The 25,725-nt window shown below is 41.2% G+C and overlaps 2 protein-coding genes across 5 annotated transcripts; one reads left to right on the top strand and one right to left on the bottom strand.

Moving 5' to 3' along the window:
- Nucleotides 1-10,308: 10,308 nt before the first annotated feature.
- LOC148097295 (uncharacterized) lies at nt 10,309-12,676 on the bottom strand. 3 transcript variants are annotated; one of them, XM_087832302.1, is made up of 3 exons: nt 12,532-12,676; nt 10,826-11,208; nt 10,309-10,762 (listed from the first exon to the last, which is right to left on the bottom strand). In XM_087832302.1, exons 1-3 carry the CDS (start codon nt 12,674-12,676, stop codon nt 10,616-10,618), a joined length of 675 nt encoding a protein of 224 aa, XP_087688428.1. In that variant the 3' UTR covers nt 10,309-10,615. The 3 variants fall into 3 exon arrangements, with proteins under 3 accessions (XP_087688428.1, XP_087688429.1, XP_087688430.1); XM_087832303.1 differs by lacking the exon at nt 12,532-12,676 and having other exon boundaries at nt 10,309-10,755; nt 10,867-11,113; XM_087832304.1 differs by lacking the exon at nt 12,532-12,676 and having other exon boundaries at nt 10,883-11,113.
- A 3,297-nt stretch (nt 12,677-15,973) lies between these two features.
- On the top strand, nt 15,974-19,833 carry LOC148097294 (uncharacterized). Of its 2 annotated transcripts, XM_087832314.1 has the most exons (7): nt 15,980-16,064; nt 16,791-16,994; nt 17,295-18,337; nt 18,455-18,524; nt 18,933-19,107; nt 19,252-19,417; nt 19,570-19,833. In XM_087832314.1, exons 2-6 carry the CDS (start codon nt 16,793-16,795, stop codon nt 19,415-19,417), a joined length of 1,656 nt encoding a protein of 551 aa, XP_087688440.1. In that variant the 5' UTR covers nt 15,980-16,064; nt 16,791-16,792; the 3' UTR covers nt 19,570-19,833. The 2 variants fall into 2 exon arrangements, with proteins under 2 accessions (XP_087688438.1, XP_087688440.1); XM_087832312.1 differs by lacking the exons at nt 16,791-16,994; nt 17,295-18,337 and having other exon boundaries at nt 15,974-16,064.
- Nucleotides 19,834-25,725: the final 5,892 nt, after the last annotated feature.

Below are 25,725 nucleotides of genomic sequence, written 5' to 3'. Positions count from 1 at the left end.
GGTTTAAAAGAGAGACGCCACCCACCTGTTCGCTGCTCAGACATCGTTCTCCTCATGTCAGAAGCTCCGACTCTCTGCCGACGTCAGTTTCCGTCTGATTCTTTTTTTTTTTTTTTTTTTTTTTTTTCTTTTTTCTTTTTCTTTTTTTTATAACCTGTCCCGTTTGGCTCTTTTGCCATCAGAATTATTGTCTAAAGGCGAAGAAAGATGCCCAACGGATTTTCTTTCCCAAATTGACCATCCCAGCTTTGCCGTAATGGTCCATTTGATTGACCTTTTATTCTTTATTTTATTTTCACTTGCTGAATACGGGACAGACTTGACTGGGGGAAAGAAAAGGGAGAAAGAAAGAGGGAAAGAAAAACAGTTGAGAAGAGGGACGGGGGAGAAGGGCATAAAACAAAAACCAACAGAATAAGCAGAAAAAAAAAAAAAAAAAAAATACATATATCGATCACCTGGATCACCTGTTGAGAAAGAAAAAAGAAAACAAGCAGAAGAAAACGAGAGTAATAGAATAAACAACATCACAATGATATATGGGAATATGACAGTAAATACTAAATATTAAACATTATTGTGCAGCACGTAAGATCGACAGCACAGTGTGCTTTGAGGTAGGAGCCAAAAAGGGTGTAGTTTGTGTGTGTGATCACCCGTGTGTACACCTGTGAGCATGGACGCGCTTGTTTTCTTAAAAGGTTCCTTCATGTAATGATCTGCTAGAGGGTGTGGGGGGCCACTGCCCCGTCCTCCAGGGCATGAAGCAGGTATGGAGGAAATCAAAACACCAGACATCCAGAGGCCCCCAGAACACAAGAGACCAAGGAAGACCAACAGAGGGGCAGCCGTGCCACTGTCCCAGAAAGAGCTGAGGAGAGTCCCAGATGAGGGGGTCACCCAGCAGCCACGGAGCAGAAGCCAGGGGGGGTTGCAGTGACATGCCCGTGAGCCCCGCCGGCAGCCAGCTGTGCCTGAGTGACCGAGCCCCAGGCCGAGAGGCCGGGGGCACCCCACCTCCGAAGAGGCCCAAGCGAGCCCCAGGGTCCAGGCCCCGATAAGCAGCCGCCAAGGAGTGAGCCGGTGTGTACCTGGACGCCCACCCCCGGACACAAAGAACCACCAACGCACCGATGCCTGAGGGAGTCCGCCCCCGGCAGGGGAAGTGGTGGGGGGAGATAGGCCTCTAAACCTTGGAGGGCCTGAGATGTCCTCAGAGAGATGGCGTCTGATACTCAACCTGACATATATACACAGACATACAGGCACACACAGATACAAACATCCATTCCCACCCTCATGCTCTCATATGCACTTACTCCACACTCAACCAACGTGGAGACAGACATAAAGAGACGCTGTACACACAATCACACTCCCTAAGCGTACTCTACGAACCGGGTCTAGGTACCCTTGCCCCTGGAGGGGGGAACTGCACCCAGACCCAGGTTGTGTTACCCTTTTCCCTGCAGTGGGGAGAAGCAGACCGCCCCGACTCCGCAGCAGCAGGGAGGCCCCACATTCCGTCTGATTCAGCAACCGTGAGTGTTTTTCCTCTCGATTATTTTTCTCATCCCGGCTCCGCTCGCTCTCCGTCTGTAACGCCAGTTCCAAGCCACGCTTCGTGCACTGATCATTACTAGAATAACTGCGTATCTGTTCCAACCCATCGCTAGCCTTCGCCGCGTTTGGGTCTAGCCAGCACGCCACACGGGCACGCCGAATTACCGAGCTTTAGAAAATTAGAGGTAAACCAGGATTTTCATTCGGATAGACATTCTGTAAGGGAAGAAGGTGGGAGGAATCAGGTTTGCAAGAGAGATATAACTGGGTGTCATCAGCAAAACAGTGAAACTGAAGATCAAATTTGCGGAAAATGGTACCTAGAGGGAGGATGTATATTATAAAGAGAAGAGGGCCAAAAACTGAGCCTTGGGGTACACCAGAGGTGACGGGGAATAGACGAGAGTGGAATGATCTTAGTTGAATAAACTGGGAACGGTCGAGGAGATATGATTGAAACCAGGCGAGGAGTGTGTCAGAGATGCCGAGAGAGGAAAGTCTGCTTAGAAGTACAGAGTGAGAAATGGTGTTGAAGGCTGAACTCAGATCTAAAAAGACGAGAATGGTGAGAACACCAGAGTCAGCTCCGACTAGAAGATCGTTAGTGACTTTAAGTAAAGCAGTTTCTGTACTGTGACATGAGCGAAAAACCAGATTGAAATCTCTCGTAGATGTTATTATTAACCAGGTGTAAATGAAGTTGAGCTGCAACCACTTTTTTGAGTATCTTAGAAATGAAGGGTAAATTGGAAATCAGACGGAGGTTGTTAAAGTTGTTTGGATCTAAAGAAGGTTTTTTCAGAATAGGAGTGACTAGAGCAGTCTTCAATAAGGAGGGAACAATACTGGTGGTGAGAGAAGAGTGAATGATAGCAGAGATGAGTGGAAGTAAAGAAGAGAGGCAGGATTTCACAAGCCCCATGGGCATGGGGTCAAGATGACATGTGGCAGGCTTTGATTTACATATGAACTCGGAAATATCAGATAAATCAGGAAGATGAAAAGTGGAAAACAGCTCAAAAAGGAGATATGGTAACTGAAAACAGAGTCCTTGCATTACCCTCATAAGAATTGATAATACCAGAGTAGAAGCTTTGTTTGGCCTTGTTGAGCCAAGGCGATCTGTGGGGCGATCGTGGCTCAAGAGTTAGGAGTTCGCCTTGTAATCGGAAGGTTGCCGGTTCGAGCCCCGGCTCGGACAGTCTCGGTCGTTGTGTCCTTGGGCAAGACACTTCACCTACCACTTACTGGTGGTGATATGGCAGCCTCTCTTGTGTCAGTGCGCCCCAGGGCAGCTGTGGCTACAACTGTAGCTTGCCTCCAACAGTGTGTGAATGTGTGTGTGAATGGGTGGATGACTGGGTGTGTAAAGTGCTTTGGGGTCCCTAGGGGACTAGTAAAAGCGCTATACAAATGCAGGCCTGTGGCAGGGCGTGGTCTGCGGTGCTGCAATCACGCCCGCCTAGGGACTCAGGGTTTGTGTGTGTGTTGTGGTGAGATGTCGCTAAAGATGTGGTCCCGCCACAAGGCCATTTACCATTTGATGGAGTCTTTATACTGAAGTACGTGGTATTTATAGAATTCTGAATCAACAGTTAAACCAGATTTCTTATATTTACGCTCTAGCTGCCGAGCTTTGGCCTTCAGAGCTCGGAGGTCAGAGGTAAACCAGGGAGCAGAGCGAGCGAAGGAAACAGAGTAGATTTTTACAGCAGCCAGAGAATCAAGGACAGTGCTAATTGAGTGATAATGTAATCATTCCTCAACAGCCGGCCAGTTCTGAGACTGTGATGCACTCCAGGGCCTCCCCAGAGGCTGGGTTTCAGCCCCCAGCAGACTCTGGACCCCTGGAGGTTAAGAAGCCAGTCTGCACCCGGCTGCCGCTGCCTGAGCAGAGTCAATGCTCTGTGCAGCTGCAGTCTGCTATGTGTTTGCCAGAGGCCCGTGCGCCTACTGGTTCAGCTCTGTGTTTTCCAGAGGCCCACGTGCCTGTTGGTTCAGCCCTGCGTGTGCCAGGGGCCCCGGTGCCCGCTGGTCTTGGGACTGTTTTTGCTACACCAGCTACACCAGCTACACCAGCTACACCAGCGCCGCCTGCAGCAGCCTCCTCATCAGCCTCCTCATCAGCGTTGCCTGCAGCAGCCTCCTCATCAGCATCATCAGCGTCATCAGCATCGTCTGGTCCAGCTACAGCTTCACCCACGCCGTCGCCTGTTCCAGCTTCATCCTTGCTGTCGCCTGTTCCAGCTTCAAATTCATCCTCGCTGTCGCCTGGTCCAGCTCCGGTTTCATCCTCGCCTGGTCCAGCTCCCGCATCCACTTCGGCGTCGCCTGGTCCAGCCCCTGCTTCAGCTTCTGCAGCTTCGCCTGCAGCAGCCTCATCATCCGCTTCGCCTGCAGCAGCCTCATCATCCGCTTCGCCTGCAGCAGCCTCATCATCGCTTCGCCTGCAGCAGCCTCATCATCCGCTTCGCCTGCAGCAGCCTCATCATCCGCTTCGCCTGCAGCAGCCTCATCATCCGCTTCGCCTGCAGCAGCCTAATCATCCGCTTCGCCTGCAGCAGCCTCATCATCCGCTTCGCCTGCAGCAGCCTCATCATCCGCGTCGCCTGCAGGAGCCTCATCATCCGCTTCGTCTGGTCCAGCTTCAGCCTCTGCCTCGTCTGTTCTAGCCTCTGCCTCGCCTGGTCCTGCGGGGATCACGCTGTCTTTAGGTCCCCAACTGCCGCCTCACCATCGCTGGTCATCCGCCAGGACGCTTGTTGGGTGTCGACACCACTGTGGACGACCTCCTGAACGCTGCTGCCACTGCCTTCTGCGTGGCCGGCCCCTGGACTTGCTCTGTCGCCGCCACTGCCTTCCGCGTGGCCGGCCTCCGGAGATGAACTGTTATGGACTCCTGTGTTGCCGTCCTCCGGGTCGGCCTCCTGAACAGTTTTTGATCTGCTTCCTGTGCTCCACTGTTTCTGGTGGCTTTCTTGTTTTCGGACTGGGAGAAATCAGGTTATGTTTCATGATTAAGTTTAAAAGCAGGTGGGAGTGCTAGCATTGATTCTTTTATTTTATGTAAATGGGCAGAGGGGGAACGTTTTAGTTTCAAGGACATGATGCCAGACCTGTTACGTAAATATAGAAATGTGTGGTATCCACAAAAACTTCTGAATAAAGCTTACAACTCATAGAATTTTTTTTAACCACCAAAAAGCTAAAATTAAAAAGCAAGAACAACAAATTAAAAGAGCAGGTCAGTAAATCCCACAAACGATGTAAACACAAAGCACAGAATCCCCTGTTCACCCGACGGCATATAAACAGACAAACAAGGCCTTTGTTGAAAGCTGACATCTCACAGATTCCAAAACTGTGAGCTTCGTCATCCTCTGACAGAAATTTACTGAACCAGCAGAAAAATAAGACCTAAATTATGCTTCATGTTTGAAAACCTCAGCATGAATTCTGTCTCATGTTTGCTCAGGTGAGACTCTTGGTTCCAACTTTTAGGGGACTCACCTCCCAATCATAATGTCATGCATGCAGTGCCTTGTAATTATTATTAATGAAATATGCTGTTTTTGAATGCAATCAACCCTTTTCATGTTTGCACATCTCAGCTGAATTAGACAAACATTACAATTCCATGAGTGGAGAATAGATTTGTAGTGGCAGACATCCTGTTCAGCTGTTTTTGGAGTGATTCCTGATATCATTCATATCAATATTCTCTGTTCATAATGTTCACTGGCATTTTTAGAAATGTGCTACTGGAAAGCAATTTATCAATAAAATACACGAAAAACTTCATAAAAATACCTTTTATCTATCATTATTCCTGTTTTTGTACAACCTCTCTGTCCTCTCTTTCTCCATCCTCCTCACTCAACTACAAACTAGAAAATAACAAATATATAATCTCATAGTAATTATTCTAGCAGCAGGTCGGGGATCCACAACTGATAACAGTACAAAACACTCTTTAGTTATGTGAACTCTTCATAAACTTTATCATTTTTGGTGAATTTCACCACATGTCCTCTCTTACTTTTTTTTTTGCTCTCTTTGCTGTCTTCACCCTGCTCTCTCCCTCTCTGTCCTCCTCTCTAAGTCTTTGTGGCAACAAAGTAAAACTTTACACCGAATAAAGACATGAACTGATCAATATCAGTTTAATGTAATATTGAATCGGAATACAGGCTGCTACTGGACACAGACAGGTAACTTCACTTTGACTTGCTGTCACTTGTATGCAGCTGTGCTGTAAACAAACACTAAAGCTCAAATTGACCAGAACAAAAGGGAAATCTTTAACAAACTATAATAATAAAGTACATCAGTTCCTTGACTGGTAACCAGCAGCAGATGTGTGGATCAGAAGGTTAAAACTAGCCACTACTACAATATTTAGAGAACAAATAAAAGTAAGCAGACACTTTATAAGTCACAGCAAAGTCCCCAGATCATCACAACAGTTTGATCATTTCAGTTAAAGTGTGTTTTAAATCAAAATGACTGATTAGTGTCATGAAATTACTGATTTGTTTATTCAGTTATTCAGGAAATGGCATTTCCTTAATAACTCCATTTCCCACAATGCATCAGAGCATTTTTCTATCCAAATTGCTATTTTCTTCCCAGTTACACAGACTTGATTGGATGATGGCGAGTGTGATATTGAAATAATTGAATTAAAAACTGACTTGACTGAAATCTGACATAAGACAGCATTAAGACAAATGTTTTACAAGACTCATACACAGTCATGATTATTTGGAGAAATATATTAATAGTAATCTAATAAATATAATATTAAAATATGCTGAGGGCTCTTTTGAATTCTAAAGTTGAACTGTAAACACTTTAAGGAAGCAAGAATGATTAAATGGGACTTGGACTTGAACACTAAAAAAATAAACTGTCACATGAAGCTGTGTTTTGTTTTCAAGCTTATTGGCCAAAGTTAACAAACAATACTCATTTTAGCATGCTAACATAGTTGCTAAAATTAAATAACCTTAATTCTTAGAGCAGTAAACAAACATAAAGTTCAGTATGTTTGTGACTCTGAGATGGAGGTGAAACACGTGAAGCTGGGCTGTGGTTTACTGCTCTCTTCCTGTCACAGACACTGTTTGACATCTGTTCATCTGTTGGTTTTTGTTCAGGCTGCAGGGATCATTTCTCACTGTGGGAAACTTTGATCCAACATGTACAACATCCAACATGTAGGTGGCTGAATGATCAAGTTTACTTTTCTCTATCTTCAACTCACAGTCAATGTGATTAATGTGAACTGAGAAATCACTTATTTGTGGATGACTGAACCCTGTAAAAAGTTCATGACTGTTTTTATTAATGTGCAAAATTTGAATGAATGTTTCCTTCTTCTGGTACCAGTATATATTCCCAGTGTTGTTACACTGTACAGTCCCTCCACAGCTGAAGGAGACACTTTCTCCAACTCTGCTGGTCAATGTTAAATCCTCCTGAATCAGCTGTTCTGCTGCCATGGTAACCAGTGCTGTAGAGACACAGACAGATTGATGAAGGTTAGTGTGACAGTGTTTGTTACAGGTTGACTTTGTTGGCTCCTGATTGGCTGGAAACACTCACCTGAACACAGACAGCACAGAGCAGCAGCTGGGAGGAAAAGCATTTTGTGCAGTGGTGTTTCCTCTGGTGAACCTGGGGAGAAGTGGCGCTCTGATGCAGCTGAGGCCAAACAAGGACGAGCCGCGAGATCAGACGAGTGCCACGTGGTTTCTAACAGGTCCTCAAAGCTCCCATCAGCCCCTGCGGCCCACAGATAAGACTGCTGCTGCTGATTGACAGCTCAGCTGAAGCTGCTGTGGTTTCATCGTCTTCATTTCAATCTGACAGCAGATCCAAAAATCTGGGTCACATGATGCACAAACACTCAGAAACATTCATGTTGCTGTGAATTTAGTAACACACACTGTTATCTGTGGTTTTCTTCTTTATATAACTTTTTGAATATCTTCACCTTTTCTTTGTTTTTGTAAATCAAAATGAATAAATAATATTCACAGCATCTCATTTTTAATTGTTCTGTTTCATTGACGACAGTTTTAAGAATCATTAAAATGATGATCATCAATTCTAATATCTATAAACAGTAATAAAAACAGGGCTGTGTTTCACGTCAGCTTCATTTATTTGTAGCCATGGTTAGATTTCATTTGCAGTAGGCAGTCATCCACCTTTACACACACATTTACACAACAGTACAAAAGTAGGAATATTTGGAAACATCTCTGTGATCTCTACTAAGACAAAAGGATCGGAGAGGCTGGTGTCGTCTCAACACTGTTCATAGTGTTTTCCTTCAGTGCTGCTGACAGCGTCTCACAGCGTGGTGTGATACGTGATACCTTGTAAATTAGTCATTTACCTCAGAGACGATTTTTAGTTCATGTTTGTTTTAATCACTCGTTGTCGTCACACCGAACCTCCTGTAATAAACTTCACTTAATTCTTCACCATCGAGCGTCTGAGTTTTGTCTGCGCCTGAGTCCACTCCTCGATGACGACATCTGTTTCATATTTTGTCTTTTTCACTTCATAGTAAATCACTTAAGTTATAGATTATTTACCCTGACATAAAACACAAATCTGTGGAATAAATCTCATCAGATTTTATATTTGCATTAAAGATTTTAAAATCACAGATTCTTTAAAAGCATCACTAAAGTTCAGCGAATTGATAATTTATCCTCCTGCACTTGTGTCAAATATGGACACGCCTTTGTCCTCATGAAAGTTTGCCTTCACTCAGACCCATGCCCTGCTGTTCCTACCATGCCAAAATACAGAAAACTGTCAGGCAATGAGTTGGAATAAAGTTGAATGAAACCTTGAAACACAGAGATGGATGATATTTTATACCTTTCATTTAGAAACAGTCAAAGCAGACGGGGTCATTTTGGAGCCCAAAGGAAAACGTGATTATTTGCTGCCAGTAAAAAACTTGAAGTAGTTTAAAAACAGCTTCCTACATTAACTTTGACATAAACCCGTCTGTGATCCAATCCAATTTTATTTATAAAGCACTTTAAAATACCCAGCACAGGAACAAAGTGCTGTACAGAAAATAAGTTAAAACAATAGAATAACAGAAAACAGCAAAATAAATAAATAAAACACATAAACATAAAATTAAAACAGCCCTATATTAAAACAAAAACAAGATAAAACAGCATCGAATCTCCTAAAAACAACTGAAATAAAGATAAAAATAAAAACCAACATCTCACGTGGTGTCAAAGGTCAGGGTAAAGAGGTGGGTTTTCAAGAGTGACTTAAAAACAGATAAAGAAGTGGCCTGTCTGATCTCTAAAGGAAGCTCGGTCCACAGTTTTGGAGCTGCTACAGCAAAAGCACGATCACGAAGTTTACGCCCAGTCCTGGGTACATGCAGGAGCAGCTGATCAGCTGACCTGAGAGAGCGAGTGGGTGTATGAGGCTGTAGCAGCTCAGAGAGATAAGATGGGGCGAGGCCATGGAGAGCTTTAAAAGTAAATAAAAGAATTTTAAAATGAGTCCTAGAAGAAATGGGCAGCCAGTGAAGTGAAGCTAAAACAGGGAAATGTGCTCAAACTTTCGAGTGCCAGTTAAAAGACGAGCTGCGGCATTTTGCCTCCTCTGTAGATGACTAATATATGATGCGCTGAGCCCAATATAAAGTGCATTACAGTAATCCAGCCGAGTGCTAACAAAGGCGAGGATCACTGTCTCAAAGTGCTGCCGTGAAAGAATTGGCTTTATTTTTGCAGCTGCCTGAGCTGAAAGAAGCAAGATTTTACCACTGCCTTAATCTGATTGTGATCATCTGTTAAAGCGACGACTCTGGTTGTGAAACAATAATCACAATAACTCATCATTTAATGTATTTTTTTACACATTGACAATTTATACTTTAAAAAACACTCAAATGAAGTGGGGACATTTCTGACCCTGAGGACCACAGGTGTATGGAAATCGGGACGACATTATGAGGGTTAAATCTTAATATTCATATCAACAGAATTTATAGCACAGCGTGAACTTAATAAATATTCATCACTGGTTAAATCATCAAATTGATGAATGTTCTTTGTTTGAGTTTGTTTCTCTGTGCTGGTCTTAATTATAATAATTATGATTTGATTTCAATTTTTAACTCAATTATATTATTTGTATAAATTGTACTAGTCTGAATAATTAAGCTGATTAATCAATGACACATTTTGATTAAACATTTTACATATTTATAATTATTAGAAAAAGTGAGAAAGATGCTCAATATCCATCTGAACTGATGGTGTTTTGTGAAATTGTTTTTACAAATGTTTTCTTAATTTATTCACTTTTTCAGTGTTTTTAAATCATAACGGTTCAACTTGAGTTCTGTGGGATTTAATGTTTAGACTTCATCTTGTATTTGTCTTTTGTGATCGTACTAAACATCAACTCTGTAACAGCTCTGAGTTCACACTTTGTTTCTCTCACACACATGAACACAGATGCTTCCTGAACAACTTTCAGCAGAGTTCATGCTTGTAACTGTCATTGTGTTATTAAAGTGAAAAGCCACAGCTAACGGTGTGGAGGCTGCAGAGCAGAAAGCCACACAGCCCGTCTGCTGCAGGAGAGCAAGTTTATGATCTGTGAATGCTGCAGTCACACAGGTTATGTATCACAGAAGAAATGAGAAATGCATTCTTAAAATCCAAATCTTTATTTTTCCTTCAGACAAATAACTACACTGTTATTTTGTTATGGTGGGATCTGAATGCATCAGCTGAGTTTTTCTGCACAGCTGAACAAAAAATTAATTAAACTTTATATTAAAAAATGTAAACTTTACAAATAATCTACGTTTTATACAAGCACATAAAGCACACTTATTATGTGCATTTATATTAGAAGTTTTAAGATGATTAAATGAGAAAAGGTCAAATGCTCAGTAATGAAACATTGAACCAACCAGAAGTTAATTTACATTTCTGACTGCTGACTGGAGGAAATCTGATGGTGAGAAAAGGCGAGCAGGAAACAGTCAGTCAGCATGTGTGCAGTTGGTGGACGCTCCCTTGTTTTTGAGCATCAGAGAGAGTCCACAGCAGTACACCAGACTCTTCACTATCAGCACTGTGTACAGCAGGCAGAGCAGCTTCACCTCGTGTGGAGAAGGAAGAGCTGGAAGCTCTGAAACAGAAAAGGAGTCAAATGTTTGGAGCTGCAGTGAGAAATGTCAGTCCTCTGCTGCTCTGCTCTCTTTGACAGCATCTCCACATGAAGCTGAATCACTGCTCAGCACAGTCACCAAGCCTTCATTACCTTGTTGTGTTTGGGCCTCCACTGTGCCCCCCTCGTGCTTCACCCAGCAGCTGTATTTATATGTGTTGGTGTCCTGCTCCTGGATCAGTAAGATGGAGGCGCTGTGTCCCGACTCTCTGAGCTCCAGCTGCTCTCCCTCAGCAGGGGGCAGCTCCTCCGCTTCTCCGCCGTTCTTCTTCTGTCTTTTCCAGGAGAACTGGACCAGAGGAGGAAACATGGCTGAGGCCACACACAGCAGGGAGCTGTTCCCCTCCAGGTGGGCTCTGGATGCTGCTGGGTACACGCTCACCACGGGCTTCACTACCTGCTCATCTGAAGTTTGACAGCAGCAACAAGCAGCACAGACACACATTCACACAGTCAGCAGCAGCTTCCAGCACTGCACTGCATTCAGTCTGATCCTGGAAACTACATGGACTCTGATCACTAAACTACTCATCAATACAGCACAAAGTTCACTACATACACTGGATTCAGCTTCATATCAAACACAGTCATCACCTCATGTCATCATGGCTCACATGACGAACACTCAGTGTGTCTTTACATCATGAAATAAAATATTTGTTTGCTGATATTTTAATATATTATTTATCACAAATGTACGCATATATAGATTTGTCTTCAAACTATTTAAATTATATTTTCCATGTTAAATACAAGTTTTACCAGAGATATTAATAATTCAACATGATTTAATTCCAGCAATGAAATTTCCACTTTTGTATCCGTTTTTAAACAGGTGTTTTATTCATGTTTTAATCAATACTATACTTCTTTCACAGACTTCACAATCCTTAAAAATGTTATTGGAATAATTTGAAGGGCACTACATCTATTATTTAGTTTGATTATTGTTTTTTTATTTTGTTTTGATTATATACGGTGTATGTTTGAATTAATGCACAAATTAAATGTAATTAAGCTGCAATTTGAATGAGAATTAAATACCTTTTTTCAACAGTATAAATTAATTCATCATTATTTATAATATAAAATCTAAAGAATCTGAAACGTCATGAAAATTATTTTTCTGAAGAAATATTTACTGAAATATGACCATTGCGGAATTTTTTCTTCATTTCTAATTTAGACTGACAAATCAAACAAGCAAGAAACACAAACATGACTTTAACAATTTCATATTTTGTTGTTTGATCTATATTATTTATTATTTATATTTTTTCTTCACTGTTTAAACACTTTGTGTCCCTAATCAGTATCAATGTCAATTTATATATTAATGTATTTAAAAAATCACCAATAGAATCTATCTTTGAATATTAAAAACATGATTACATTTATATTTATATTTACAAATGTACTACTGTATTATTTTAACATCAAATATGATCTTGTGTTAAAAACCAGCAGAATCACTGAGAGGATCAAATCCTAAATATTTGTAACATCACTAATATTTGCAGAAATAAAGAATAACTTTAGTTGTTCAGTGAGATTTCAACATGTTTTCAGAGATTATTGAGCTTTTCTTCTGTAACAATGGCTGCAGATGAATTCTCTACTAATGATGAAAAACTAACATGTAAAGCCTGAAGCAGCAGAAACTGACTTTAAACACATTTTCAGCTTCTACAATAAAACAACTGAAGGAAAATAAATGTTTGTTCTTACCTGTTACAGACAGTTTAGTTCCAGAGCCAAAGATGTCATAGCCCCATCCTGCCACTCCCACAGTGAGAAAGACTGCTACAAAAACCTGTCTGCTGTTGAACGTGTCAGCTGAGGTGAATGAGTCCAAATGAGGAAGCAGGATCATATTTCAGCTCCATGATGTGTTTCTCTAATGTTCATATCAACATGACTGTCTCTTCTTCTCTTTTCTTTTAGCCACACTAGCAGCACGGCTCTGATGTTAATGTCAGTCTGTTGGTCAGTCCACTACTTTAGTCCACATGAAAATAGAAAATCACTATATAAGCACCAGTCCATTTATCCCATCAATGATGCCACCACTACAATGAAACATCTGCTGATAGTATCATGGTTTGGCCCATCTGGCTCACCATCATTAATCACACAATCAATTTTGAATTATAGCAGCAAATTCTGAAGAAAACTATCAGAACATGTGTCTGTGAACTGAATCTCAGGAGAAAGTGGGCCATGCAGCACCACAATGACACAAACCAGTCAAGTTTGTTTTCTTTGTTCCAAATAATGTTGAGAGAAAAATAATCCAGTGAATCCAGCGAGTGATGTGATGAGTCTCTGATGTCTTTCTGATGTGGTTTTGTTGCGTCCTTCAAACCACACCTGGTGTATTTTAGAAGAGAAACATGTTGGTCTGCACAGGCTCTTCTATTTTCAACACTGACAGGATTTCCTTTGCTGTTTCTTCTGTTTTGCACATTTTCCTCTGTTTTCTGCAGCTTGATGGAGCTTCTGTAAAAAATAGATCCAGAGTTATTTTTAGTGGTGCAGAGCAAAGAGATGCTTCAAGGATGCTTCTGAAATGTGCTGTGGCATGTCTGCTGGAATCATCAGTGTTGTACTGAGTGGCCTCAATCAGCTCCTGCAGCCTCGTAGGAACACAAAGTGTCCATGCCTGCTGTTAAAATTAGAGCTTTGCAACAACCAAGTCCAACAGAGTCCAACGAAGATGGTGTGAAAGAGCTGGAAGCGAGCAGTTCATGTGAGAAAATCAAACATGTCAGAATTAAAGCTGCTCTGTGTCAAAAATGGAGTCAAATTCTTCCAAACTGATGTGCTGGACTGATTATCAGTTACTGCAGGTGCTCCAGCCGAGGAGGAGCAGGAACCAGCAGAACTGCCAAACATCACACACACCACAAATGCCACACTCACAGAGAGACAAAGATAGAAAGCAGAGGGAGGAAAGATAGATGGTGGGTAGGCAGCAGAGGATCAGGGGACCATAACACCATCTTACACAGTTATTAACTAATGAGCTCATTGACTAATCTGAAACATCACTTTGATTTTTCTGACAGCTTCATTGGAATTTCAGCTCACAGTGGATCTGCAACACTGTTAACCTTTGCTGCATTTTTCACAGTAAAATACCACAAAATGCCCAGTAACTTACCTGAAAACATTTCTATAGTTAATTACTATAATTTTTCTTTGCATTATGGGTATATTAAGGTTATTTACATTTACTTACTGTATTTTTTAAAATTGCGGTAGTAGTTATACCTACCGTTAACACATTAGCAGTAGTGCTACTGTATTATGTGATTTGAATGGTTCATCATACTGTTTGTGTATTTTTACTCTTTCAGTGGTTGGTTGCAATAGTGCATTACATTTTAACTCTTTCACTGCCAACCATTTCCAGAGTTTCCTCCAACCTATGCCATTTGTCAGTATGATACCAGTGAAAGTATTATGGTTTTGACTTTTTAGGGGACTTGCCTGTGTGTAAGGTTCAAGAATTCTGATCATCTAATCTACTGCATGCAGTTGTATGCACATGCACAGCTGCTGCAAATGTGTGCTTGCCACTGCGTTGCCACAGAGATCAATTCAAGTGACAGCTGCTCCTGGGGAGAGGGAAAAGAATGCAGAAAGGCCTCCTTGTAGGGAAATTTTATAAAGCAAGGTTCTCCAAATCTCTCCCAAAATTCTGTGTTTTCTTAATTGACTTCCATTCATATGTAAAGACTATAAGGTTAACTACAAATAAAAAAAGCAGAATTCACATTGCTGCATCTCCATCACTTATCTCTGATTAACCCTGAACAAGATTCACACTTCCTTTTGTTAATTTTTTTTACTTGCCACTATTCTGTTGTTGGATTTCACTTAGGTTGTTGCTGCTGTCTGTTTTTGTGTAATTTTGTACTTGTGACAAGTAGTGAATAAAGTTATTTAAAAAAGACGCAGAAAGGCGAACTTCAGTCAGTGGAGAATATTGTAATAATTTGGCGGAGGCTTCTCAGTCGAGCAGTAACTGAATTGCTCATTTACTGAACGTGCAACATGTACAGAACTCTTCTGGGAACTAGTCAACCCAACTTAGTGAAACACACACTGAATGCATGCTGGCCCCTCCCACCCACCTACCTCTACCAACCACCACTCCATATCCTGACTGACATGACCTGTGATCCAGTGATTGACAGGAGAGGAAAGACAGGCCAACTTTGTTAACTCTTCGTTATGATATGCTCGAGAGGACAAAAGATTTTGCACCTCGTTATTGTTGGACCTCTGTGTGGAAACTGCAAACAGGACGTCATAAGGTAATGCAAAGGACTCTCCTACCTAACATACTCCTTTATTAATTTTTAAGAGCATATATATTTTTTGTGTGTGTGTGTGTGTGTGGGGGGGGGGCGGGGGGCGGGGGGCTTAAAATCGGTGTTAGCTTGGTCGAAATAGCACATTAGCTGAATTATTCTGGAAAAAATAGGTTGTGTGTGTTTTTTTCTTTTTTATTTAAATATATATTTAGATATATATATTTTCCACGGGGAGGGGCGAGGAACACAGGCGCAACGACAGTCTTTGTCTTTTTCCCGCCGAGTGTGGTGCATTGTCCTCCTGCGCTTCTGTTCTATGACTATTGAGAAGCTGGCCACGCTAACAGTGGGACATTTAGCTTCAGCTCTTTGAAAGACAAGACAAAGCAGCAGGTAAAAATACGCATTTAACGAGAATAAAGAAAGACAACTTTTTTTTTGGAAATTTAGAGACTGCTAAAACAATCATATCCAGTTCTGAGCTTGCTCATGTAGGTTAGCCTGCTTTATTTAATTTTGTGTGAGCTGCAGTACACAACATTAAAAAGTTAATATAACATTAGGTTGGTGGCGCGAGGAACTCCAACCTAAGTTTAATATTTATTATTTTTTTAAGTGGGAAGGGGAGCATGTTTTTTTTCCTTTAATACAACGTCTTCCAGGGTCTTTTTCATAGGAAAACCATGTAACGTCTGTGTTAGGTTGGTCAAAAGAGCAATTAGTTGAATTATTCTGGAAAAGATGGGTTGTGTGTTTTTTTTCTTTTATTTAATTATGTAAATATATTTTTCAAGGGTTAAATAAATGCAACATTAAATTAACAATTGTCTCTCTGTCTTTTCCCGCCCAGTGTGGTGCATTGCTGTCCTCCTGCCCTTGCTGGCCGCGCTGACAGTGTGATGTAGCCTCAGTTCTTTGAGAGACAAGACAAAACAGCAGGTAAAAAGACATATTTAGTGAGAATAAAGGTAGACAACACTTTTTTGGAAATTTAAAGACTGCTAAAACAATCTAACCTAGTTTTGAAGTTTCTGATGCAGGTTAGCCTGCTCTAATCTCAACTGTGGTTTATTGTTTCATATGTTCCATTTAAAAAGCAAGACAGTGTAGTGGTCTGTAAATTAGTCGCAGTTAGTTGCAGTGCCATTGTTAAGGGGTTTAACGTCAACTTGACAGACCCTCCAAAATCTTTCCTCCAGTGTTTCAGGGTCTGCATGGTTTAAGTTAATAACATTGATCTATAGATAGTTTTTCTTTTAACTTTTTCCCATTTTTTGATACAACCCAAGCAATGTAGATCCCTTCTTTAATAATAGAACAAACAGATAATAGATTGAGATGTTTTTCAGTCACTGTTGTGTTGTTGCCATGCTCTTTGCAAATTAAAAGTTAAGTCAAATTCAGACACATGCAGCCATGTACAGGTGTAAATTTTGTGGTGTTTGTAGTTCAGAATTAAGACAATTTTGTTATCATACAAAGAAACATCAGCACACAGCTAATTATCGATTCACATGTGGAATAGAGCAATGTCCTTCTTCCTATCGAACATTTTCTGCATTCAGATCTCATATGCACAGGAACCACCGCTATCAGTGTATATCGCTTCAGGTTTAACCGTTGTATCTTTGCATCATTCAATATCATCCTCTTAATTCATTGCAGATATGGACAGTGGCAGCCTACATCATGAAATTAACCTGGCATTACCTGACCTGCATGAAGAGACAAAGAGGGCAGTTATTGAGCACCTGACAGACATTATTGGTGTCAGAAACAGAGAAGATCTCCTGTTTGTTGAGCCTGATGATATCAAGCCTTTCTTGACACCAATTCAAAGTCGAAGACTTGTTCAAGTATTCAGAAAAGGTGAGAATGCATTAATGTCATAAATGGTTGCAGACCTATCTTGAAAATAGTTGTAAATTAGTTATTTTGAGAGTTATTTTGAAATTGTACTTTAATTTTCAATTCATAGTTCATAAAAAATCTAGCTTTTAAAACTAAAACTAGCTTTCATTGCCATTGGTATTATTTCTCCAACACTCTTGCTTTTGTGTCTCATATAAGAGTATTACTCAATAAATACTCAAAAAAACCCATCTGTACATAGTTAATGTGGAATTGTTCTGCTGTGTTTATGTGTGTGTGTGAATATCGACGACCAAGTGGACTCTGGCTCTTCAAACAACCCAAAGGAACCTGAAACCACCTGCTCAACAACTGTGCAAGTGCCACTACAGGGTAATTCACTCTGTTCTGCACAAGCATCAGGTCAACTCCCTTCCACACAACCAAATGTAAGCAACACTTCCTGGATCAGCAATTTTTCAGTTCCCTGGGAGAAGATGCCAACAAGACTTTCACAGGCCTTGGCATCTGGTGGAATGGCTCACCCAGAAGACAGGAGAATAATGATTAGGACTGTTGTAGAAGGAATGCGAGTACACTGCCCCAACCCTAAGAGAGCTGCTTGTGGGGAGGTAGCTAGAGCTATTGTATCTAAGTATCCCACTACCTTTGCAGATAAGACTGCAGAAGGTGAGCAATTAGGCTGTGGTTATTATTCCCTACTCAAACAGCTTAAAACAAGAGTTGAACATGTAAATAGAGACAATGTCAGCAGCAGAATCCAGCAGCCAAGGAAAAGGTCTACCAGGGAAAACAACGAGGGTGATGTTGCCATGAAAAGGGGGAGATCTGAACTTGATAGCTATGGTTGCATCAACTGGCAACCCACAACCCTACCAGAAGGAGAAACGACTGAAACTTTGGAGACAAAAAGACAGACTATGTCAACTGTCTTCAGATCAGCAGGTCCTCAAGCAATTGAAACAACAGATGTAAATACTTATATGTCTTTGACTTATATTTACCAGAGGCACATGCTTAATTCTTGGCCTGCCCCCACCTTATGTGAGGTTCAAGAGCATTGGCCATTTCTTTTTACTAAAAGAGGCCTCTGCACTCACTTCCACACACTCACAGATATTGAGGTAGAGACACGTCTCAGTGAAGCCCTTCTTACGAAAGGAAGGAGAATTTTGAACTTCTTTCAAAGCCAGAGACTTCAGTGGAACAAGGAGATTGAACATCTGCTACGTGAGTGCGACAGTGCAAAGCTGAACCACAACCAGATCGCCACAGCAGCCATCCTTCTTCTGATGAAGTACTTCCAAGAAAAAGAGGACTCAATCTTCATCTTGGCTGACGTAATTATATTTAAAATTTTACACATGCACTCTCAATACTGTCAACATAAACACAGGAAAAATATTTCAATGATTTTGGGTATCATCATTCAAATCAGTTCCTTTTGTGTTTTAAAGGCTTTTTCCACCAAGATGTCTGTTGAGAGAGAGATGACCTTACCCATCACACCAAGGGTAATAGCGCTTGGTAAGTAAATAGTTTCAATCCTCTTGTAATATTTTTGTAAAAAATCTATGTAATTATTGTGGTATTTGTACCCACAACAACTTACTTAACAGGGGTTTGTCTGTTTTATATTGTATAAAAATAGAATACACACAGTTTGCTGCTGTTTCTCTTATTATTTATTATACACAATGACCAACAGGAAAAAACAGCCTAACATTTCAGCACAGGCCAAAATGCCAAAACATTAGGCAGTTTTTTCCTGTAATTGATCATAATTTTCATTACATAATAAATAATAAGAGAAATAGCAGCAAACCGTGTGGATTCTATTTTTGTACAGTGTGAGGCCTGCTATCCAGCATTCTTGTGGAAACCTTATTTGTAAGGGTGAGCACATTGTCTTATTGGACTCTTGTCTGTTTTTAGGGAATAATTTCATGTCTGCAAGCCGCTGGATGATCAGTTTGGAGGGCAAGGTATTTTATGAGCCTGAGCAGATGCATGACTTTGCCAGCACCCTTGCTGTCTTCTTTGCGTCATACTACGTTTTCAACCTTGAGTATCAGGAGTCAGCGTCCATCACACTGGAGATGATACAGAGGTAAATACTTTACACCATTAAAGCTTACACCATTTAAGAATGAAATATATGTGACAGCTTGACTACAGTTGCAGAAACATATAGGTGATTGCTGTAATGTATGTTTTAATTTTGAAATTAAAGCAGCCTTTTTTCCGTTAAAAGGTTCTTTGTGAGGATCAATCCAGACATGGGAACAAAATGCCCTGCAAAACTTGGTACAAGCCGCAAGACAGGTCGTGTCGTAAAGAGGAAGGTTACAAGCATCAGCCCTCGGATCACCACCTTCCTCCAGCGGCTCTCTGAGTTTGAATGGAGGACTTCCAACTAGGTAAGAATACAGAGATGATAATATTTTTTACATAGCTGATAATTATATACATACCGTACACACATCCATACAACAGTATGAATGATCTCAGACAGATGTGAACAAGTGAATAACCTGAGCAAACATGAATATTGATGATGTGTCTTTGACAGGTGGTGATAAAGACTACGCTGAACCCGACCATCCTGGTAACGGAAATCTAAATCCCATGTCACATTCTATTTCCTGGGACCCACTGATAATTATTACATTTTGTAAATGATTTTTGTTTTACAATTGTAATAGTTTATTTAATGTTCATGCTGGTGGGTTTGTCCTGTTTTTAGTGGAATGAAAAACTGTTTTCCTTAAAAAAATCAGACACAGAAAGGTGAAGGACTGTGTAGTTTTCATGTACGCTTCTATTTATTTTGGTTATTGACATTGTTTTTATTCAGTTGAAAAATGTTTTTCTTGTTAAAAAAAATTTATCAACAATAAATGTTGGTTTAATTCACTATTCTGAGACTACTTTATTGAATTATATTGTTTTTTGTAAATGTTCTTATATTGAATATGAATGTTAATATTATTTTATATGCTGTAAAACACAATTACAGTCTACACAAATTATACTGTACACAATTACAGTGTTATACCATAAACCACATTTGCAGTACAGTGATACTATAAAACTTAATCACGGTAAGTCTTTCTAACTGTAAACCACATTTACAGTAAAGCTGCATTACCACAAACAACATTTACAGTAAAGCTGTTATACTGTAATATATGTTTACAGTAAAGTGGTTGAACTGTAAAACATCACAACAGTAAAGATACTGTAGATCAGTAATTACAGTAACTTACTGGCAATAGTGTTGCCAGTAAGTTAATGTAAAAATACAATAAAATGTCTAACAGTGAACATGAGCAGCTGAAGACCTTCAAGAGCTGAACTTGAGGTTTAAACACACAGTTGTACAGAAACTGTGGCAAAATGGTTTAAGGGAAACAACACCAAGTTATCAGAGTGATCATCACAAATCTGATCTCAGCTCAATAAAACAACAAAAAAACCAATTTCACTCTGAAGAGAGGTTGAAGTCTACTGGCTTTCCCCTGTCAGCACATCTTTGAGGGGGTAAAATTAACATCCAGCCTTATGTGTTAGGTTTTTGGTATCACTGTAAAAAAGCTTTTTCCATGTCAGCTAGTAGTAAATCATCTTTATTTTTAATCAAATTTATAATCAAAGTATAATCCTGATCAATATGTTAAATGACGAATGTCTAATGACGACTTTGGTCATTAGAGCTGGGCGAGTCCCCTCACCCACACCGGCTCTATGTGAACTCTACAGACCAGCTTAACTATAAATCAGCTGCAGATGTGAAACTGGTGATCGTTGGATCTCCACTTTTTAGTGTGTGCATGCTTGTGTGTGGTACCGTGTGCAGCTGGCGCCGAGGAGGTGTCCGCATTATGATGTTGATGATTTTTCTTTTATGCGAGCAGCTCAGGAGAATTTCAAAGCTGTTCTGTAACACTCCAACACTGGTCTCTCAATCTCCCGTTGGAGAACCACGAGCTTCTCCATGATGTTATCAAATTTTAATTCCCTGGTCTTCTCGGTCTTTTGCTCAGATAGCCGATTCTGAAAACTCACAACTGCAGTGAGCAGTTCTGCTATCTGATCCAACTTTCGCTCAAAGGTGTCATTTTGAGCAGGCCTCTCCTTGAAGTAACCCAGTATACGCTCGGAGGTGTTATTTTGAGTCTTCACGGCAGCTGTAAGCGTCTCCAAGGTCTTAACCATGCTGCTTTCATTTCTGTGAAGGTTCTCAGTCATCCAGGTCATCGTAGTCAAAGGAGCTTGCAAAGAAAAGCGTCTGGACTTCTTTAAGTTACTTGAAGACGTTTCACCTCTCATCTGAGAAGATTCTTCAGTTCTATCTCCAGCGTCCTCGATGGCCCAGGATGTGATTGGGCGTTAAGGCATCCAGTTTTGAGATCCCTTCCCAGACGCCTTAATGCCCACTCACATCCTGGGCCATCTGACCTCAGGAATTCACATGATAAGGTGGGGCCAGGTTTCACAATGAACTCACCCGAAACTCTGGCTGATTGGGACCCACACCCAGTTCCACACCTTGGCTCAGGCGATTAGAGGATCATCAGGGGGTCCTTTTGTCCCTCTGTGTGGGGAAACTCCCACCAGGTTTATATCTGGGACTCTCCACCATTTGACCTTAGAACTGAAGAAGCTTCTCGGATGAGAGGTGAAACGTCTTCAAGTAACTTAAAGAAGTCCAGACGCTTTTCTTTGCAAGCTCCCATGCTGCTTTCAATGAGCCTGTTCTGAGAAGTCGCGCCTCGTCCCATCATTTCAATCCCAGCGGGCAGCATTGGCGGGGTTTGAACAGCCGGTTCCGCTCTCTTAATTCTCCGATAAGCCAGGGCCAAGCCAGCTCCGATCAGCAAGAACCCTGTTATCATGGTTCCGAATAGGTAGATATCTTCAGCGTCCTCGATCGACAGTCCCGCCAGGCACACGATCCTCCATTCCTGCCACCCGTCCATCGTGTATCCGGCAGGGAAAGTCACGGTTCTGGGTCCGTTGGACCCAGTATTTTGAGTTTATTATGTTTTGGTTTAATTTTGCATCAGGGATTGTTTTCTTGTTGTGTTAATGATTATGATGTTTATTATTAGAGTTTCATGTTTCTGTTTATTTGTGTTTAGGATTTGTTCTTTGGTTGTGTCTGCTTTGTATTGGTCTAGTTCCAGGTGTCATTTTCTGTCTCTCAATGTCGAGTCTGCGTCTTAGTGTGATGGTTTCCTGTTCCTGTTTTATTGTGAAGGTCTGCGTCTCATGTGAGTGTGTTCAGTTTTACCTCTCGTCTCGTTAATGACTCCCAGCTGTGTCCCCCACCTGTGGGTAATCTCGCTGTGTTTCTCTGAGTGTATTTTAGTCGTGTCTTTTGTGTTTGTAGTCGCTGGTCCGTCTGTGTATCCACCATGTTTCATCCGTGTGTTCCCTGCCGTCACCATCTTGTACCGTCGTCCACCTTGCTTCATGTTTGAGTTCTGGTTCGTATTCAGTAGTTTAGTTGTCTCCAGTATAGTTTAGTGTGATCTCTGTTTCCGTTTTTCCACTGGCGCATTGTGTTCAATAAACCACCTTCACTCCTCCACTACTGCCTACGATTAGATCCTCATTTATTATTTGTATACGGCTCATCTAACTCGCCGTGACAGGAAAAGTCCCTCCAGGGCACTCAGGCTCACCCGAGCCCAGACTTCTCGTTGAGAAAAGAGTGTCAATAGAATTCAGAGACCAGTTGATCAAATCCATAATTCTCTTTAGGTTTTAGAGAACAGACTGTGAGAGACTGTTCCAGGGAAAGACACACGAGACAAGACAAGGACACAAGAGGCTAAGCAGAGAAGATAAGGGGAAGGAGGAGAGGAGAAAAGTGCGACTGCCTTCGCTTGAGTCAAAGAGAAGAGCACCTGTTTCATATTGCCGGCACATACCAGAGAGGCTCGTGCTCGCCTTTTTTTACTCTAAGCGTACCAGCCAACCACTTCCTGACATGCCTAAGGCTAATGTAGAGAAGGTTGACACCTCACAGGCAATGGCAGAGTGTCCTCAGTTTGCTGTGTAGCCAGCTCCCTCTCTCGCCAGTTAGGGGCTACTGGAGGACAGCTATCAGGAGGACTTTGAGGCTGCGTCCATCCTTTGTTCCACAGGCAGCTACCTGTCCTGCAGGAAGCCCCCAGCCAGGTTATACTTTTTGAGGTGATGGACAGGGCATTCACAGCTCTGGATATTAGGTCACGTTCCCAGCATGTGACCCAGCATTGGGTCATGTTCCCGACTGTGTGTGGAAACAATCGATCCTCTCTGGGGATGGACCCTTGGTCACGTCACGACAGCCTTGGTCTCCACGGTCGGCTTAGCATCTTGCTGGCCGATCATAGTGACCTGCTCTGTAAAAATGTTTTTTTAAGGACCCACGGAGGAAGACTCCTGATGTGTCATTTCAGAAACATCAGGAACTGAAGGTCACCGCAGGGATCAAGCAGAACTCGCAACCTTCACCAGCAGCTTCCTCAGAGGGAAATCTTCAGACCTCCACTAGACGCCCAAAATAGAAGATGGACAAATCTGCATTTCATGAGCAGTGTGATAGAGACCTTTACTTTGTGTGATGTTAGAAGTTTTCACATCATCCTCAGATGAAGCACAGAGACTCTGGACTTTTACATAATGATGTTATATTCAGTCCTGTAGAAAGTTACATATTTAAAATATATATTATCCTTTCTGGTTACTCTGGTATGAAGGACTCTGAATGACTTCATGGTAAAAAACACAATATTGGCAAAACACAGTGTGTGTGAATTCCAGATTAAAGTTTTTAGTTCAACATACAAGTGACGACCTTTGACCTTCATCAGGTTTAATTTACTTGTGTCAGAGAAAATCTCACTTCATGCAGCTGACTACATTCAGTGTTTAAAACAGAAGCTGTGCAGGTCTGAGATCAGCAACTTTCTGAAACACCAAACTGAGTTAATATTTATGCTGACACAGTTACATGGATGATTAATCCCTTTGACTTTTTGTCTTTAACTTTATCAATAAAACAGCTGCAGCTTCCACTGACAAAGAGTGAACATGTAGGATGATGTGTGTGATGTCACTGGGTGGTGCTGAGGGCAGCTCCTAAAATCACAAAGAGAACAGAATCATCACAAACTGTGAAAGTTTATCCATCAAACCTGAAGTAAAGCTGACTCTTCTCTGTCCTCACACACTTCAGGATCTGAAGTTCTACAGTTCTGCTGACAGCTGATAGATGAGCTGTTTGTTAAAAAAGACAAAGTCTTATATACTAACACATTATCCAGTATAATATTTACCTTTGAGTCATTGGTGCTTTTTAAATGGAGACCTCAAAGATGAGATGATGAGCAAGTTTCCAGTCCTGGTTCAGTCTGCTGAGTATTGGACAACATATATTATTTATCTCTAAGGGTGGAAGATGTACAGAGTACTGCACATGTAACTTTGTGAACAAGACTCATTAAGAATAAATCAGACTGATTTTTAACCTGAATATTTCAAACAAATTCAGTAGAGAAAAATCTATAAATAAATAAACAGTCTGTGCTAAAAAAATCTTTAAAGAAAAAATTTAATATAAATTCTGGCTTCAGCTGCCAAACGTCTGTAATATGTTCCAGTGCATCAATGTTGGGCTTTGTTATTTTAATGGTGTTTCTTGTATTTTGTGGACGTCAGCTGTGTCAGTAACAAACACATCAGAAACTGGAGCTGATGTTACAGTCTGTGAGTGAAGAACACTGTGAGAACATTTTCAGTCCTCAGTGATTCATCTTCAGTTCAAACTGTTTAATCTGCTGTTAATGATTAATGAGGGATTATTGAAGTGCAAGTTTGGTGTTACTGTCCTTACAGATGTGGAGACATGCTGCTGTTTATATTTAATAATCAGTTCTGTACAGGAGCTGAAGGACAGTCCAGCCTCTTACAGTCTAACACTCATAATAAAAGTACAGTAACGTTAGTCAGAGACTGATCGGTGACTTTTCTGTTTCTCATATAAACGTTTCAGCTGCAGGACTGAACATCCTTCAGTTCAGTTCAGTCAGAGCAGCAGAGCTAATGTCTGAACTACAGCACTGACTTTAATCAACATTCAGGCTCACAGTGATTTCTTTAGTCAGGGTAAATTCACTCATGTGCACAGATTAGCTAACAAACACGACTTTCATCATTGTAGATCATTGGTTAAATGATCACCAAGCAATATTTGTTTGTGAAGACCTGCCATAACTGTGGGGGACTAATCCAACCGGAATAGTATGGTGGGGGGAGTTTGTTCTTCTGGTGCGGTCTGTGTGTTTTGTCGTGTGCTGGAGTACGCATTAAAGTTTCACAGCGGACTAACATCGAGAGTGATTATTGGCTCGTCGCATCACACGAGAGTGCTACATGGTGTCAGAAGACGGTACGGACGTCACGCCAGCGCGTATGTTTATATCCCTCTCGGGGTACCGCACTGCTTATTGTGCGCTGTGTTGGATTAGCCGCTAAAGAAAAAAAAAAAAGAGGAAAGAAGTTGCCCCATCATGGCGGACGGATTTCGCAGACCTGACCCTCTGGTTTTTGATGAGAACATTGCCGAGAATTGGCGTGTTTTTGAACGGGAATATGATATTTTCATCGCCGCTGCTCACTCTGACAAGCCGGCAAAGACTAGGGCTTACATTCTCCTAAATATTGCTGGACCAGA

The sequence above is a fragment of the Neolamprologus brichardi genome, chromosome 18 (genome assembly GCF_056152115.1).
Source record: "Neolamprologus brichardi isolate AB-2024 chromosome 18, ASM5615211v1, whole genome shotgun sequence".
Taxonomy (NCBI): domain Eukaryota; kingdom Metazoa; phylum Chordata; class Actinopteri; order Cichliformes; family Cichlidae; genus Neolamprologus; species Neolamprologus brichardi.
This window is presented reverse-complemented; position numbering and strand designations above follow the sequence as displayed.